General features: G+C 37.0%; 1 protein-coding gene across 1 annotated transcript in view; it reads left to right on the top strand.

Annotated features, from left to right (window-relative positions):
• COL4A3 (collagen type IV alpha 3 chain) overlaps positions 1-19,206 on the top strand; it is a 55,143-nt gene that overhangs the window by 5,065 nt on the left and 30,872 nt on the right. Inside the window, exons 2-15 of the mRNA XM_041414332.1 lie at positions 5,316-5,372; positions 8,389-8,478; positions 10,301-10,345; positions 10,820-10,864; positions 11,155-11,217; positions 11,931-11,984; positions 12,895-12,921; positions 13,525-13,602; positions 14,472-14,534; positions 15,013-15,048; positions 15,160-15,201; positions 16,567-16,644; positions 18,056-18,118; positions 18,361-18,417. Coding sequence (XP_041270266.1) covers positions 5,316-5,372; positions 8,389-8,478; positions 10,301-10,345; positions 10,820-10,864; positions 11,155-11,217; positions 11,931-11,984; positions 12,895-12,921; positions 13,525-13,602; positions 14,472-14,534; positions 15,013-15,048; positions 15,160-15,201; positions 16,567-16,644; positions 18,056-18,118; positions 18,361-18,417 — 798 coding nt within the window. The remainder of the gene's footprint in view (positions 1-5,315; positions 5,373-8,388; positions 8,479-10,300; positions 10,346-10,819; positions 10,865-11,154; positions 11,218-11,930; positions 11,985-12,894; positions 12,922-13,524; positions 13,603-14,471; positions 14,535-15,012; positions 15,049-15,159; positions 15,202-16,566; positions 16,645-18,055; positions 18,119-18,360; positions 18,418-19,206) is intronic.

Raw genomic sequence — 19,206 nt, 5'->3', positions numbered from 1 at the left:
GCTATAAGAAGTAAGAGAACTTTTTCAAAGTGCTTTCAACCTCTGAAGTGAAAAAAGGGGCTCATACACGTTCCCCTTGGCATAATAGAAAGTTGTTTAAATGTTTGCATACGGAAGATTCTTCCATTTCTCTCTACATGTCATTTACCTCAGTTGGTTTGAAATACCATTATAAATAAATCTTTATATTACATGAATGAGCAACACCCTCCTAAAAGAGCTCATACCAGTTTAAAATTAAGGATTTAAAGTAAGGATATTCTTACCAAGTTCAGATAAAAATGTGTGTTAACATCATGTGACCATGAATTGTGTATCTGTAAATTACACACAAAGTCCTGCTTCTGTGAAGCGTTATGTTTTCCTATGACCACAAATGTTTAGGACTTCTGTCCTGCACCTCACACTGAAAGCAGCACATAGCCAGTAATACAAGGCCTGTGTCACCAACAGGGTATTTTGATTCAATAGCTATTCCCTGAGCAAGGTTCCCATTACAGGTGTTTATTGGAGCTTATTCAACAGCTGCACTGCCTACAGCATAACAGTCTCCTGCTCTGTCTTTTAGATCCAGGCTCTCTGTGCTGGGTGCTATTGACCAGGCTATTTATTAGTTAAGTTACAGGTGTATTTCTTTATAATGGAAAGTCTGAGTGAAATAATTTTCATCCTGTGCTAGGATGAAATTCAACTGGTAAGCAAAATGCTGTGAATTGTGATAGCATACATGGCTGTTAACAGGAGTCTTCTAAGGTAGGAATGTCTGGCTGCCTTCCAGTTCACAAGTGACTACACAATGTTTCAGGGTTTGGGAACCGACATATTTTCCTTCATCTCATCATCTCCTATTTCTGCTCTATGTTGTCTATACTTATTGAAGGCTTAATAATTTGGTTTTGTTGTACTGGTCCAGCAATCACTAAAAAAACACAAAGTTCTTAGTGGTCTTTGATAATTTTAATGAATTCATGTTTGATGCTTAGAATGCATGAAAAACTTTTAGTATACAGATTCTAATTGTGAGACTGGTATTTTGTTTTGATAGCAATGTTTTGGAGTGAGGGGACCTCATTCTCCAGGACCTTGCGTGCTCCATGGTGATTTGCAGTTGTGCAACATGAGGAATATGCTGCCAGGGTCACGTATCCACCTTGTCTAGCTAGAATTCCTGACTGTGCTAATCTAGATAAGTGTCTTAATACAGGTGCATCAGAAGAAAAATATTTTCTTTATACAGCTTTTCTCACAGTGGGAACCTTTTTCTGTAAAGCTCTGCCTTCAGATCCTCTTGTGCAGGTTAGGATGAATTTTCATAACTGTAACTGTATCCAAGCTAGAAACTCTAGCTACCACCATAATGTTCTTCAGAAAGTGCCACATTTAACATATGTGCAGCATACCTACCCCAACACAATGGTAGGGCAAAACTTTCCACTTCTTGTAATCACAATGTATTACTCCCACCTTTATTAGATGCAACAGAAAACAGGTAGTAGAGAATGGTTGAAACAGGCCTTTTGAAGTTTTAAGCACTATATTAACATCAACTGTTGGAGCAGGGTTATTCTATGTGCTCAGTTGTGATTTATAGATGCAGCTGGGACGTGAAAGTGATTGCTCTGCACTGAGACAGCCTAGGAAGAATTCAAAAATCTCCATGTGTCAGCAGCCTTGAAAATTCATAATAAAGATTTAAAGGAGCTGGCTCACTGATATGTAATTTTTAATAAGTATTAGCATTTAAGAGAAAGTACAGAAAACTTGAAATCAGCTGATAAGTTGCTTCCACTTAGGTCCGCTGTGATGACATCCATGTTTTTAGGCTGCTCAGGATATCATTAATGAGCAGAAAGATGGAAAAGAATAAAAAGGTGGCATCACAGAAAAATAGATATTATCCAGCAAGTCTTGTTCCACATAGTGATTGAGTTCTAATTTAGTGATTCTTTAAGTTAGGAGATAAAGATCTAATGGCAGGATAGGTGAGATGCTAATAAGTATCAAGTTTAAATGAAAAATTAGTTGTGCATTTTAAAAAACAAATCTGATCAGCGGTTACAACAACCAGTGAAGGAAAGCAACAGCTTCATGGCCCACTTGAGCGACATCTGGGCTATTTTTACTGTCCACAGTAATTAATGGATATCACTTGCACTGCTTTTAATTAATTTTAAATACCTCATGCTGGACAGTCATCTTTCATTTATGTTAACCAGGATTTACTTTGGGCATCAGTGGAGTTCACCCATGAAATGAAAGACCAGTCAGGCCAAAAGCACAAACTTAAGCCCCACTTCAGCCACTTTACTATATTCCTACACAATACATTTAATTTCATCTCAGCTTTCATCTCAATGTCCTTTTTACTCATCCTGTGTGGTCTTGGTCTGAAATATACTTAAAGAATATGATGCTTGTTTCCTACAGCAACACATTTTCCTGCCTTTCTGTCCTGAATCCAGTATTTTTAATGCAAATATGTATTTTGAAAGTGTAGCTGAGCTACTCTGATCTTCACTGGATCTGGAAAAACAAAGAAATACTCTGACAGTTCTGTCATTGTATATATCATTCAAAAAAGAGATCAGTGGAGAAATATGGGATCATCCTCTCTTTGGCTCTGTTCCTCTGTACTCCACGTTCCTGCCTTTAAACCATTCCTGGCAGGACTGTGTTGCCCCACCAGTGTGAGTGACAGCACTCAGAGCCTGTGCTAGTGACAGAATAGGAAGGCTGGCATTGCTTGCTCTTCTCCTTACATTAAGACTTTGTCACATCCTTTGGCATATTCATGTTTGAAAACATCTCTGAATACATTCTCTGACACTCTGCATGTAACCAGTGCTACTGGCAAGGTGCTGAGAACTGTGTAAGGTTCTCTCCAAATTAAGCTGCCACCTCTGCAGTGGCTGGAGTAGCAGTGCCATGCTCAATCTACATTAACCTATGTATGGGTGACACCATAGCCCATAGTATGTTATTTCTTTCTTCTTTCTGTGTCATTTCTTTGAGGAATTATGTGACGGAGAGGACTGGAATACTTTCTAAGCAGTTGGTTAAGTTACTCTCTGAATCAGGGGCAGGAAGAGGTCAGAACCCCATAGAATCCAACCCCATAGTGTAGGAAGGGCAATTCAGGGTTATGGATAAGTTTGCACCCACTGAACAAAACATTAGCCAGTGCAGTAAATGTGCCTCAACATGTACTACTGGAATTATGCACCTGTTTAATATAACAGTGTCACTATCACTGAAAACACTTTGGAGAAGATCTCCTCTGTAAATTACTCCACGTGCTGTGGGGCTTTAATTTTGGTTCATTGTTGAATTGATTTGATATTCACATAATTATATGGCTGTATTCTTTGACCTAGATTTTAGATCAAAAATATTCTTCATCTAAATATTTGAAAGAAATGTAAATTATTACCGTGAAAATCACAAAACCAAAAAGCATGCAGTAAACCTGTGGCTTTGGTTAACACACTTAGTTACATAGATGTTATTGTGAGAATTTTGAATAAACTGTTAATACGTAATATTCAGTTTCCTTATCTTATAACCTGGAAACTTCATATTGGGTTTTTATGATCCTTTGATAAAGGAGCTTTAGGCATCTTGGAAGGATGTGAAAGCATTCTGCAGTATAAGTGAGCAATGATTTTTTGGTTCAAAGCTCCTGTACAGAAGGCGTAATCTAATCTTACATAAAAAATCATATGCCAAAACATTTAGTATTATCCAGCTAACTGACTGTGTAATGTGAAATCGTTGGTCTTTTCAGTTTAGTTTAGAGTGATATCTGTACACAGAAAGACCTAAATAGATCTGAAAGCTTACTAATGACAAATTAAACATATTCTAAGCATTCTGACTTCTTGAAGAGCAGAGGCTCTTTTTCTTTCAACAGTTTAACAACTTAGATTAATTGTATAGTGTCATAATTTTCTACATGTTCATGCATTTCTCTTCACACTGGATCATCTTTGATTATAAGATATAAGAGTTTGTTCTGTATCTGTACACATCAAATCTTCTGCAGATTATACCTGTTTTGGGAGAGTAATTTCATTTTTGGATTTCTCTACATGTCCTGAAAACTGTGCTTTGCATACAGATGCTGGAAAGATCTGCTTCTCATTTGCTTTCACAGGCAGGAATAAGGTACAACTCCATGAAGGTCTATAGACTTACAATGGTATATATCTGTGTATACATCTTACCTTCAGCAACTGCCCTTCTTATATTGCTTAGCAGACCTCTACCAATAATCAGTTTTGAACAGAATTCTTTGGGATGCAAGGTACTGTCATTGAATAAGGAACAAGAAAATCAGTTGTCTTACAAGCTACCCCAAATTTCTTTTGAGATATACATCACTTTATCCTCTTGTATTGATGCTTAGAGGCTTAAAATATCTGTCATATAACTGACTTTATGAACTTACATTATCCAGTACCAAACTGATTGATATTACCAAGGAGAAATCAGGATACTGTTTGTTGTTAATTCTACACTAGTTCTTATTCTCGTATCCCTGATGATATAATCATATTGATTATTGTAATAGTAAAGATGGTTTCTGTTTCACATGATACCTTTGTTTTTCAAATTTCTGATGCAGTACCACTTGAATTCTAGCTGTCAGATGACAGCAAGAGTGAGTCTTCTTTAAGTATGACAAAGAATTAACTATTTAATATTTGCAACTCTTTAGAAATCTAGCTTGAAACATCAAGTAGCCACCTCTTGATCTGTCTATAAATCAGAGGCAGACACAATAATTTGTTGAAGATTTGCCTTTCATGCCAAACTGATTATAATTTCTGCTTTATTTTGTAAATAAATGTTGAAGTATGTGTTCTCTGGCGGAATGCTCCCTGCAGCTGTTTTTAAATTGATGGATGGCATCATCTCACCTAAGCTGAGCCATCTAAAAGACAAGCAGCAACTGTCAGGAATTGTCAAGTCTGTAGAGAGCAGCAACTACTTGCAGCATCTTTCCTCCATCGTAAAAGGAACATAAAAGTTACAAATTTGAAACCCTGTGACTGTTGTAATGTGAGAAACTGTATGGGGCAGTTAATTTTGTCTGCAAGATCTCATTAATGCTCTTATTTGTCTCAACAGACAATACAGAGGAATAATGAGCTCTTTGCCACTGTTGAGAATTGCCTCTTCACAAACAATTTTTTAAAGTTGTATTATTTGTGAAATAATTACTTACTGAAACCACTGAGATCTTACTTGCCTCTCTCCAAACAACTCAATGAAAAAAAGAACTGTAATATAAAGTTTGTATTTTTGTTTTTCAGAACTGTGTATGCAAAGGTAAAAGTCCCTGCTTTTGTGATAGCACAAAAGGTAGTAAGGTAAGAACAGATACATTTTCATTTTTGAATATTAGCTTATATACATGGAAATTGTTGGTAGATTAATTCAGTTGATACAGTGAGTGAATTTAGTGCATGATGGTATTTTACCAACAGAGCCTACAGAGAATGATTGCCTTACAAAGTTTTGTTAACTTTGGGGAAACTGTTTAACTAATCCTTTTCAACTGATTTTTTTTTTTTTTTACTGCATTATTATGTTTACAGCACTGTATGATGTTTGGACACCAGCAGAACAATTGCCCAAAACCACCAGGTCTCTGTCACTAACTCCTAACAAATGCCATGACCTTGGCAGCTGCTCTCCTGTTATAACTTTCATAATGCCATCAGGAGTCTCATGTTCATTGATTCCCTCCTTCCATCTCTGGACCCTGCCTGCCCCCCTTTGCCACTTCCTGAAAGAAAGCTGCACACACTGGCATCAAACAGATAAACTTCTTGTGGATCAAGCAGGGGATGAGTTCCTGGGTCCTAATCACAAACACCTTGCCAGCACTGAAGGAGCAGCAAATCCATCAGCAGTGAAAGATCCACAGCTCTGCCTGTTGCCAATAGCAGCTTGGCAGAGGCTCTGGGTGGCTTTTAGACAAACCTGAATTACACAAATGCCAAAAATTCTTTGGAACTCCTGCTCGCAGTTGAAAGAACAACTGATTCACAAATGAAAGGGGCATTATTGAAGAAGTCAGGGTTGCAATTTAGGTGAGCCATGAACACAGAAGTTGCCATACTAAACCTTATCAACAGATTTCAGATATCTATGAAGATCTAGGATTATGACTAGTCTCACTGATTGGTCCCATCTGCTTTTATGAAATTGGAGAAAATTTATCTGGAAGTAAATATGCTCATTATTTAAATATATATTAATAAGTGAGAAAGGACAATACTAATATTTTTAGTACAATCTCCCTGTTTATTTTTCATATTACTAGTTGGTCTAGCCTGATTTTGTCCTAAACAGTGAAATTGAAACCAGTTGAAAACCTAGAAAAAAATAAGCTGCCCACTAAAAGGAAAATATTAATAAGAATGGACACCCACAACTTGTCTTTATCAGTTCCATGGAAAATAACTGAGCAATTTGTTGCTAAGAGTAAATAATTGCGTAGACTAATGAAGTTTTACATGAAGAAAATCAGATAATGACATTAATCTTCATGTTTTGGTCATTATCCAGCATTTACAATTCTCCAACCTGAGAATCCTCTGGTGTTGTTGATCTGCTACGAAGAAAGTGTGGCTAAAATTGCCTTTTCTGTAGAGAGGGCAGGGAAGCTGTCAGGAGAGCGCAGCGCTGCTCTGGATTCAGGCAGCACCGCGTGGCTTTTGCCGAGGAGTTTGATTTTCCTGGGAGCTGACACCGAACCCCCTCCAGCGGCTCATCCTGGGATAGCAGTCTTCTCTACCTTGGGATGCTGCTACAGAACACACAATAAAAATAAACTAGTTTTTTATAAAAAGCTATGTCGATTTATTACATAAATCTCACACACACTTTATAATGCAATTCTTATTTTATATGTGTCAAACTATTGTGGGATTACATTTTATCTTGAGAGATACAAATATATACAATTACTATTTTTAAAATTATTATTTCATTCAGAAGCCATTTAAAATCTGGTAAGTTTGTGGGATTTTGAGGAGTGAGAATTGGTGCAGGGAAAACCCAGAATATTTTGGCTTCCCAGAGACATCTCTTTGCTTCTGTCTTGTACATCAAATAGGACACTCAAACTTTGTCATAACAAAATTTCACATGATTTATTTATATAACTTTGTATAAAGCAATAGGAAAATTGGCTCTGAGAGAATTTATCATCCCATTCTCTCTCTCTCCCATGTCATGCTGCGATGTAAAAGGTCTTGAACCAGCAGCTCTTCACTGATGTAAAAATGAGCATGCTAAATTGCTGCTGTCTGAAGTGCTGAAACACCTTTTCCAAGAGCTTCCAGGCTTGAAACACTTCATTTAAACCAAGTTAAGATTTGCATCTTATATATTTAACTAAAAAACTGAAAATGCCCCTTTCACTCTAGCTTAGTTTCCTGTATTCTGTTTCCATAGCTTCAATTTTGTTTCCTTTAGTTTATGTATTTGAATTTGATCTTTAAAAAAAAAAACATGAAAAAGTAATTTGGTGTCTTAATTTCTGAGATTCAGAAAAAATTAAGATATTTGTCATGTAAAGCAAGGTGGTTTTAGTCTGTCTGAATGGTTTTGTTGCATTTGACTCCCACTGTTTTCTTCCTTGGCTTTCATGAAGAGATATTGATGGTTTGGAACTAACCTTGCTATACAGCAGAACCTGCAGGCACGCAGTTTGTGGTGGTTGGGATGGGGCTGGCCCAGCCTCATCCCCAGTGGGCACAGCTGTGAGCAGCACTGACAGCAATGAGCCATGGAGTGCCCAGGGGCACTGACCAACACCAAAGGGAGCAGAGGGCACACAGGGGCAGGGCATCAGCATGAGGGGATAAAAGGCTGGGACAAAGAATGAGAAGGAATGGCTCTTGAAGCCTTCTGGTGTGGTGTGGTGTGGTGTTACTCTGCATGGGCTGAAGCTTTCTGAAGTTGTGTGATGGTACTCTGTGTATTATGGCTGTCTCAACTGTGACATGTGCTGTGGCATATGCTGTGACAAGCAGACATTAAGTTTCTCAATTTGTGTTGCTAAACATAATACAGAAATATTAACAAGGAATATGTATCAGCTGCTTTCTTAAGCTTTCCATGCTGTCAGCTAGCTTCTGTACTCTGAGTACTGTCTTGTGCTCTGATAATTTAGCTGGAATTATGAGCATGTGGAGCCGTGTCAGCACAGAGATGGACCACAAAAACAGGTCAGTGTGGGCAAGGGCAGTGGATGCGGCTTTTCTACAGAGCAGAAAACCAAGAGCTACTAAAAGTAATGAATGCCTCAGAAAGAAGCTATCAAAAGGGGAATTTATGGATATTTGAAGGGTTTAATTATCTTAATGTTTGCAGGGAGAAAAAGGCTTTCCTGGTGTTCCAGGTCCACCTGGTCAAAGAGGCTTTCCTGGTCCAGAAGGGCCTCCAGGGCCACAGGGACCAAAGGTAGGTATGTATGTGAGACAGAGATACAGAGAAACTACTGTGCTTGACAGTCAAAGTTAGCTATGGCTGTGTAGACAATTCTGTTTTACAAAACCAAACCAAAACCTGTCTTAGAGCTTTCCATTTGGTAGGGATGTTGTTCGGTCACCAGCTGCAAGGGTCGTTTTGACTGCATAAGAGTAGGGCTGATATGACCATGGGCTTTTGTTGTCAGTTGTCCATTGGCCAGTGCTAAAGCAGCTGAATTAAATTGCTAGAGACAATGAACATGGGTCTAGACAGATTTTTGCAGCATACCTCAGTTTTTGTCATAGTATTGATTAACATCTTGACATTTGTTGCTGAAAAGAAAGTAAACAAACTACTAATGAGACAAATATGAAAAATATATTTAAGAAAATTTGAAGGGAAAAATATTTTTTAGATAAGTCTTGGTCTGTTTAGGAAATACCTGGTTGCCTGCAGTATGGAGGGAGTGGCTTCAGTGACTTGAGTTTTCTTTCTTTCCTATATGCCTAAACTGAGGCTGAATATGAATTTTCAGTAACTCCTGCATGAGTAGAACAACCAAAAAATTGTGCATTAAAAGTGTTTTATGCATATTTTGTCTTGAGGAACAGTAATCTTACTGTTATCAATAAATTAGCTGTGGTAAATAACTTATTTTTTGTGTAAATATGGTGTGAACTCAGACATAGTGTAAATCAGGAAGGTGCTGCCACAATCAGATTATGTATAGGACCTTCACTAATATGGGTACAGCACTTAACTATACCTTTAACCAAAGGAGTTTTATCAGTTTCATTTAAGTATTGTTGCGTTATTCTGTCCTATCTTATTTTTGCAATACTTTCTGGAAGTGATACTCATGTAGATTTGACACACGTTGATGAGGCTTTTATCTGAACTCACTGATGTGTTTAGTACAATGTTTCCCTTCCACTAAGTGATAATAATTCTACAAGAATGGCAAAAAGTAAGGCTAATTTATCTAGCAAGATCTCTGTTGGCTTGAATTGCCATGTGTTGTAATGTGTGCTAGTTAGCCTCTCCTGTCCAATGCCTCTACATTATCAGAAATGGAATGTGGCCCAGGATTTTCCATTTCCTTTCTGGGAATGGTAAAATTTTATTGCTAGCACTAAAGCTCTAAGCATCTTGAAAGAATTCCAGCAGGTTCTGTGCAGATGGTGCAGTGTCACTGTGGCATTCTTTGCTGGCTTCTTTGTCTTGCTCCCCCATCCTTTTCAGCTTGCTCCTGGGCTTCCTTTCCACGCTCAGCAGTGGAGGTGACAGTACATATATCTATCTGATAGAGATCAGCCATATTTGGGAGCCTTCCAGCTTTTTCCTCACAGGGAAGCACCTCCAGGTCTCAGTTTGACCAAATCCATAGAAACTGCTTTCTCAACATACATGGTTATTTGTTTGGACCTATGATGAGATATAGATGTTTTTCCACTATGAGGGTAGGAGGGTGGTGAGACACTAAACAGGTTCCCCACCCCTGAAAGGTCAAGGCCAAGTTTGATGAGGCTTCTAGCAATCCCTTCTAGTCAAAGGTCCCTTCCAGCTTCAAGTATTCTGTGATACATAGCCTGTAAACACTGAAAGGAAAGACACCACAATTTATGCAAGTTGCATGAAATTCTTGTTTCCTTTATTGACTGTAATAGGCCAATCACTTATTTATTTATATAGCTGGTTCTGTGTGCACATTTTTTGGTATCGATATTGAAAATATTGTGTGTCCTGTTGACATTTATGGGCTCTTTCTCAATTGAAATGTACTGAAAGACATCACTTTCCATTTTTGATCTAGGGTTCTCCAGGGCTTACAGGCTTAGTTGGACCCAAAGGTATAAGAGTAAGTGTTTGTATTTTAAACAAACTTACATGTATTAAATGTCATGCTAATTGTCAACTTGGTTCAATAATTTGTGAAAATAAAAGCAAAACACTGTCTGATTTCAAAGTATGGTTAAAATTTATGACATGGTCTATGCACTAGTATTACTTATTGTTAGAACTTTTACCCTTTTTGCTGCACCTTACATGCAAGGTTGTAGCTGTATGTATTTAATATTTGGGTGTGCAGTAAAAAAGTCAGACTAGGTTACCACAAAGAGTTGTTTGGTTTTTTCCTGTGGGCAAAACCAGTGTGTGTTACCTGTGTGTAACCATTATGCTTGGTTCACAGTCAGAAGAGTTAAGGAGGTAATGATCTTTTAAAAGAATCATACTTGCATTCAATCTTATTATGACTGTAATCAAAGAAAAATTGCCTAATGAGCTTTTGTTTAATATTCATAATGTTATTTCTCTGGTTTAATATCATTAGGGAGTCCCAGGAATACCTGGATTTTCAGGTCCTCCAGGCCTTCCTGTAAGTAAAAATGAAACTGATTTAACCATTTCTCTCTTACTTCAGTCTTTAGTGCACAATTATCCTCAGCTCAATGTGCTCACTCCAGTCTCAGCATCACCGTTGTTGCTGTCAATTTGCCTAGAGATAAAAATCTTGGCATCAGCAATTCTTACTCATTGTAATGATTTAAGAACACATTGTAATCTGTCAAGTCTTGTGAAACATTGCTCCAACATAAACTCTTTCTGTGTTTCTGTAAGGCAATATGAATACAAACAAAGCTTGTGTCAATTCTGTGCTTCTTTTAGGGTGAACCAGGAACTGTTGGTCCTCCTGGGCTCCCAGGTGTTCCAGGATGCAATGGCACAAAGGTACAAACCAAGCTGAGTGTTCTGGAGATTGCATTTGGCTGTGCTTGGGAATGGCCAAAAAGTGTTCTAAATTTCCCCCCAATCTACAACAACTTTGACTTGTTTTTCTTTGTGACTTTATCAGCTAGAAAAACTTGTGTCATGGGACCAGAGAAAGCAGAAGTGCTACCTTTTTGTGCAAAATAAATGCTTAATTAATACATTCTAATGGGCTCTGCTAAAAGATAACATTTGATATTTTGACAGATAATACTTTTTTCATTAAATCCAGGAGACCTAATCAGTTTTGCCCAAGGTGTCCTTTTGTTGCAGTGGGTTATAAAGGAGATAGTTAATCCATTTTATTTTGCCAGTATCTAGCTTGCAGTTGGCAATTCATAAACCCTGAAAGTCATTAAGTGAAAAGGCTCAATGTTAAGGAACAGGCTTAGCAGGTTTTCTTTGCTCTATGAGCATTCTGAAAGAGAGAGTCAGAATAATGCCTACTACAGAAACTCATTGATCTCTAGTGAAACTCCGAACTAATCTGAACAGTCTAGGAAAGAAGTCAGGCTGCATAAAATGGAAGAAAAATCCTCTTCTAGCAAAATAAGGTGGTCATGAACTCACAGTGCATTTAGTGTGATAGCATAGAAAACTTCTGTGATGATTTGACAAAATCAGGCCAAATAATAAACCAAAGATGCATTAACAATCGCTGTTACTACTTTTAGGGTGACCAAGGATTTCCAGGTCCTCCAGGTCGAAGAGGTGCTCCAGGCTTTCCAGTAAGTGTGACATTCATGATTGTGTGTGTTCCCACCACATAAAGCCAGTCCCTGAAGGAGAGTAAAGCCTCATGTTAGCTCATACTGACAACAGTTGAAATATATAGGTATCCCCATTTTATTAGTATGAAAACTGTGTGATAAAGAGACCAAAGCTAAAAGTAATGCTTTGTCTGCATGTTGGGCCTCAACTTAGCTAGTGACTTGCATGAAATTCATTGACTGGAGTTAGCTCTCATGGGATATCAAAGCTAAAAGTAATGCTTTGTCTGCATGTTGGGCCTCAACTTAGCTAGTGACTGCATGAAATTAATTGACTGGAGTTAGCTGTCATGGGATACTCATGAAAATTTACCACTTACCTCTAAAAGTGTCCAGGATATATTTAATAGATTGCAGTTTCAGTTGGTGCCTAAGTATCTTTGAGGAAATAATGGCTTAATTAAGTCAGTAAGAACCAGGAATTTAAACCCAGAACTTCTCACTCTGGGCACACTGCTTTAATCCCAGGATTTGGGGGTTTTTTACTGAGAAATGTGTTTGAAAGAGAAACTTTTAAACAAATGGAAAAAAAATGCTGTCTTTTGAGTTCCAGTGGTTTCACATCTAATAACTTTTAAATATTATCTTTATTTTGCCAGCTTTGCTGATTTTATTTATTCATTTATTAAGATCAGGCTTCAAAGCTGTTCTGCCTTCACTTGTAGAGTTGTACCTGTGAGACTGACTATTTTATAAAATATGACCTTTCTTCTTAAATGGAAGTCTGGCCCAGTAAACATGAACCTGGCTATGCACCTTCTTCATGAAAATAAATCACCTGAAGAGCACCAAGCTTAGATATACTTAGAATGTGTTATTTCAGCACTCTTTTATTTTTCTGTTTCAATATGATTGTTCTTCTTCCTAGGGAGCTGCTGGTATCAAAGGAGAGAAGGTCAGTTTTTTGCCAGATATTACATGAAATATTTATTGGTTATCCACAATTTGTGTGTATGTTTGTTGCTCTTTTTATCTCCATTCATGGGAAACAGAAGGTTTACCTTCCAGAAGAAGCATCCACAAAGTTTGGTACTTCCTTTGTCCTAGTAGCATTCACCTCAGGTTGCAAAATGATCTGTAATTTTTTTCTCTCAAACTACTGTTACTGCATGTAATTAATTTAACACTTTCAAGCACACAGAGAACTAAGCTCCTCCCCCAAGCAGTTTATGAATTCATATAAAGATTTGCAGATGCACTAGAGAGTGTTTTATAGCAATAAAGATTAACAAAATAAATTGAAAGCAAGGATTGTGCATGAGTAATGTAGGTATGTCTGATAAGAAGACTACTCCTAACAGAGAACTGGAAGGCCTGAAAAAGATATATTTGGTTTTATCAAGTCTTTTTCAAAGGTAGAACTTATCCATAGTAGATAGTTTCCATCATTATGCAATTCTGATGTTGCTTATTTCCCTACAAACTGTATTAGATGATTTGTTGCACTACAGAGTTCTACAGCATAACTTTTTATGTTTCTTTTTATCTAATTGTCCAGGGGAACCCTGCCGAGGGATATAGCCAAGACTATGGTGCAAAAGGTGATCCTGGATTACCAGGATTGCCTGGTCTCCAGGTAACTCAAAATAAAGAATGCTGAGATAGATATGTATAAAAATATACAGTTATATGTATAAACACCTTCTATATAACACAAGTATGTATTAAAATTGTTTGGTATTTTACATGACTTAAGTGTATTATTTACTTAATATAGATAGAGTATTTTTTAGAATTGTGTCACTGATTTCTAAACCAAAATCAGTCAGTTGGCAGGCCAGAAAAACAGTATTTCAGGTAGGGAGAAAAACTGGTCACAGATATGAGTTTACCCCTACACACATAGAATAGGATTGTTCAGTTGGAAGGGACCTATAATGGCCATCAAGTCCAGCTGCTAAAATTCCCATTGAAGTTAAGACTGAGCAGGATAGACCAGCTCAACTTCTAGAGTACTAACAAAGGAAAGAATGGTCCATATTTCAAGAACGAACATTAACAGGGGCAGGCAGGGCTGACATTTCTCCTCACTATTGGAATAAACAGAGAGCATTAAATTAAAAAGTAAATAAAAATGTTTAATTTTCCATTTATTTAAAAAAAACTTTCAAGTATAGGATTTATTGCATAGAATATTTGAAGGATTGAAGGCTTATTAGAGGCATTAATAGGACCGTATGAATTATGAGTCCACATTTCTTAGAGGACTTACATCTTCACTTGAGTAGTTTAGTTTTAGAACAGATGTTTTCTCGTGTTTCAAAACATATGCCAAATAATGAAGCAGTGAGGAAGAATTATACTTCTGTGTTTCCCTGAGACAGGAAAAGGAAATTCAGAAGCAGAGCTGCTCCTCTGTTTCTCATTCAGTTCATTGAACGTGGTGTTGTATTTTGCTCATAATCTTGCCAGGAGATTTATTCCCGTTTCTTTTTTAATATGCAGGGTGCCCAGGGTGCTCAAGGATATCCTGGGGAACTTGGACCACAGGGCCCTCCAGGACCTTTAGTATGAATTTGTTTCACTTGTTACTTTGAGCTTTGATTTCCCCTAAACCCTATGGAATTACACAGATACGGGTACTTGACTCTCCCAGATTTATTTGAGGTCTAGACACATGTGTATGTAAAAACTATGTTTTTCTGCACACTTTTTTTTTTCTGGTTTATTTTGATTATTTTTATGCATGATAATTTCTCTATTTTCAGAAACATCACTTGTCCATGCAGGCATAAATTTTAATTTTCAAGTAACTATTAATTCACTTTAAATAATGATATGCATAACATTGAGAGATTCATATGTTTGCAACTATAGTGTGTACATAATCTGTCACACACTGACAATGGCTTGCAGTTGTAAAAGTGGAGGAAAGAGTAAAGATGGGATATAAGTTCTGTGGAAGTTGGGTACTTCAAAAGACCTATATCAGAGAACAGGATTGTAAGTTTTTCAGCTGAGGATTTTTTTTGTGTGTGTTTTGTAGGGCATGCCGGGGAAACCAGGACCTCCTGGACCTAAGGTAGTCTCCGACTGGTAAAAAAATGAAAACTTCTGTTTTGTGTAACATGAATCAACCCATGTTTAAGTGTTTGTAAAATTTTAAAAAATAACATTTGGGGATTTTTTTCAGGGTCTTATGGGACTGAAAGTCATAGGAGCCAAAGGAAGGAAGGTAATTTCATAAGAAGCTTTAAATATTTTATAAGTTGTGTTTCTGTTTTCTGCATTTTCTGATTTGCTATGGTGAAATGTTTGGGGAAGTAAGTCCTGTAAAATGCAAATTTTCAGTATATATGTGGGAGTCTTTTGTTGAAAAGTGGAAACATGGCAATGCTTTCTAAGGTCAAAGTTTTTTCACATAAGTGCCAATGAGATAAATGTCTAGACAGAAGATTAGACACTGAAGAGAAACCAGTAATTAGTATTTATTAACACATAGCATTAAACTAATATATATACTTTGCATGGTGTTCCTAAATGCTTATCTAAGGAGATAAACAGTGGTAAATATGTAGCATTTGTAGTCTCAACTTCTGTCCAATGTATTTTCAGTGTCAGCCCTTGTGATGCTAGCAAAACCTCCAGGTTTTTAATAAAAATTGGATAATTTCTTTCATGTACTTCCTTTGTATTCCATGTAATTGACTTTAAACCAGGAATTACTACAAATGCCCACATTGTCTCACAGCACCCAGCCTGCAGCTGCAGGACTACTGTAGTTAATCTGAATATTCTTGCAAGAGATTATGGCATCTCACAATTATGCTAACTAACCTGCACAGATTTTAACATGGTAATCACTACCAGAAATGTGCAAGGAATTTCCTTGGGGGGGAAACCTATAAACCTGGTTATTCATTAGTAGTAGCTCAGGTGAGCATGGAACATCTTGCTTCCTTATGAAGGAGTGACACATTCTTTGTTGTTGTGCTGCAAATTCATGCAAAAGCATTCCTGGCTTAAAATCACTGAAAAATGTGGGTATTGTTTTGTTGAGGTCCACAGGAAAGATCACACTGAGGACTTTCCCAGTTCTCAAAGATACTTAATGAAAAAGTGCACTTCACTACTTATGTTGTCAGTGAAGGACACATGAAAGCTTGTTTTGTCTGTTAGCACCATGATTCTGTGATCTCCCTGGAATACCCAGGCTGCAGTTTGGAGGATGTCACCAAAGAGAGTTCATGTATTTTACTGATTGATATAATAAAATAGAGATAAATATTGTAATCAATGAGAAATTTTTGCTTGATTCAAAATAGTTTTGTACCAAATAAATAGGATTAAAAATTTAAATTATTTCCAGAAATAACAGATATCAGCATATTCATTTTTATATTAATCAGCTTGGGGAAGGTTAAATCTTCCACGTGTCTTTTTTACTGGAATTTAAATGGCAAACAAAGGTAAGTGTTAACTATATTATTGGCTGAGTTTAATGACAGAAGTATTTTCATGATATCAAAAGTATAGTAGTAGTAATTTGAAATAACAAAAACATACTGCTTATAATTTGCTCTGTTTTTTTTCTTTCAAGGGTGACACTGGGTTAACTGGACCCCCTGGACCTCCAGGAACTGTTATTGTGACGTTAACTGGACCAGACAACATGACGGTACTGAAATTGTTAAATATCACATTCAGATGAGCCATCTGACTAGGTTCTACTTTGAGAGGATGTTTCCATCTTCACTGCTCTGATATTTCCTTTTACCCACCTTAATGTTTTTCAGACTTGTTTAATTAGATTCTAAGCTCTCTTAGTGTGTCTGTGTGCAGCCAGCTCAGCTGAGCCTGTGTGCTCACATGCACATCTGCTCATGCCAATACAATGCTTCTTGCTTACCAGTACCCCACCTGCTGGGAATCTGAGTACATGAAGAGTAAATCACTTCTGCTCCACCAAATCCACATGGATGTTCTACATAGCTAGTAAAGCCACAGCTGCATTGACCTCTGGCCTTGGCACTGAGAATGTCAGACTCTGAGCTACCAGAGTTTCACAAAAGCTTACAGCATGTTCATGTACATTTTGTAGTTTGTTTTGTCATTATTTTTGCTGAAACCTGAGTAATCATGGAAAGTGTTGGAAAGAAAATAAATATGGAAGGAAATAGTCTGATTCAGCTTTAAGTATTGCTTTGTGAATTAAATTTCTTGCATTGCATCCTTATATAGAAATTAAACAGCAGTAGCTGATAGAATTATAAGTATTCACATATTAACAGGACAAGCCTTCTACATGTTCTTGATTCATTTTTTCTTATGGAATTTGCATCTAATCTATGGAGTCAGCCAAAGTCCATTATGTGCTGAAATAAAAGTGGGTTTTACATCAAGACTGAATTGAGGGAAGAGAGAGATTGCAGAAGCAAGGTTCAGCTTTCAGGCACACCAACTCTCCCAGTTTAGGTCAAATGCAGAGCACCTGGAGCACTTTCCAGTCACAGCTGTGGTGGCTTATCATGAGATAATGGCAATTTATCAGCAACATTGAGCATTATTGTTTAGAAGCTTCTAAAACTCCATTCATATTTGGCACATGTGTCTAATCAGGTAATAATTAGACAATGAAATTTGGCTTTACAGTGACTTTAAGACGTGGCCCAGTGGTGCTACACTGTAGCATAGTCTAATCTTGCATCCACAGAGACAAGGGTGCCGTAGGTAGCCACTGCAATTATGTTTGGAAGAAACTCTAGCTCCAGTGAAGCAGCTAAGGTTTATTTGGGTTTGTTGCTTGTTTCTTGTTGACATTTGTGGGGATACTTACTGCAGTCCTTTCACATGCAATCACAGGTAGGTTGTTTTGACCTAGCTCTATTTTGAAATGTGCAGAAACATTTTTCAAACATCAGATTTACACTGATATGAAGTTTCTGCTTCTTGATCATTTGAGTAGAACCATCTCTGCTCGAAGAATTCTGCTGGTGACATAAGGATTTCCTATTTGTAGAACCAGACTGAAATGGTAAGCACAGAAAAATCCAAGACACCACAGTAAGCTCTTCTTTTCTGTATAATAGGACTTGAAAGGAGAAAAAGGAGAAAAAGGATCAAGAGGACCGCCAGGACCAATGGGGTTTACGGTAAGTGACCAGAAGTAAATCCCTTAAATCCAGATGTTCAGGCAGCATCACCTAGTAAATGCTGTTCTTTACACTAATTATTTCAACCTTTAATGACAAGAATAGAACTAATGAATGGAATAGAATACCTATTAATAGCATTCCAGCTGTATTTTTTAAAGATAAAAAATTATAAAATATATATTTAACTTAGAAAATGTGAGTTTCAGAACATGAGTATCCTCAGTGCAAGTTTGTTCCAGGGGCCAGTTGGTGATTCTCAAAGCGAAAAGGGTGACCGAGGAGAACCAGGAGCACAGGTGTGTGCAAACAGCTGAATACATATGTGTTACTCCTTTCTGTAAAAGTTTTGAACTACTCTTGCTGTCCAGTTTTTGTCTCGCTGCTACTCAAAGCAAATTTGCTCAGATTCAAAAGCTCTTTCCTGCAGTAAACTAGAAAAGAGCTGGAAGTCAAGAGACTGTACTTACATGAGTGCTTGGAGTGAAGGTCAGTTAATTGTGAGTATGCTTTTTTTTTTTTTTTTTTGTATAAAGGTTCTGCTGTTAAAACTTAGTAAAAAAGTGCTCTGCTAGACATGTACTGGCTTTGTAATGCAAAGGTCTAAGTAGAAGAGAAAACACTGTGTTTACTTAAGGCAGCAGACTTAAACTAGCAGCTGTGTGGAGATATGAGGCAAGTTGCCTAAGAGTTACTTCCTTAACAGCATAATATATGAAAAAAATATTTAACAAAAAAAAATTAAATACAATTTACCTGATTATATCCTTTTTATGGAAGATAATTAAAGGAAAGCTATTACCTTCATTCAAATGCCTTTCAAACTTTCAGATAAAAGCTAATCAATGACAGGAGCAGGGTCTTAGTAACTTAAACTACTAATTCATAACTTAATGATAAATAATCAGGGGAGAACCCTAAAATAGTCAAAAAAATCAAAATGTTTTGCAACATTTTCTGAATACAGATTTTGAATACATTATGAAAGTAATACTAAGAAAACTAATTTTCAAATTAAATATTTAATTCAGTCCAAATGTATATCTTTTTGAAACTTTTCTCATCCTTCTTGTGGTTGCAATACATTT

Source organism: Onychostruthus taczanowskii, unplaced genomic scaffold (genome assembly GCF_017590055.1).
Source record: "Onychostruthus taczanowskii isolate IOZ18803 unplaced genomic scaffold, ASM1759005v1 scaffold45, whole genome shotgun sequence".
In the NCBI taxonomy this organism is placed as follows: domain Eukaryota; kingdom Metazoa; phylum Chordata; class Aves; order Passeriformes; family Passeridae; genus Onychostruthus; species Onychostruthus taczanowskii.
This window is presented reverse-complemented; position numbering and strand designations above follow the sequence as displayed.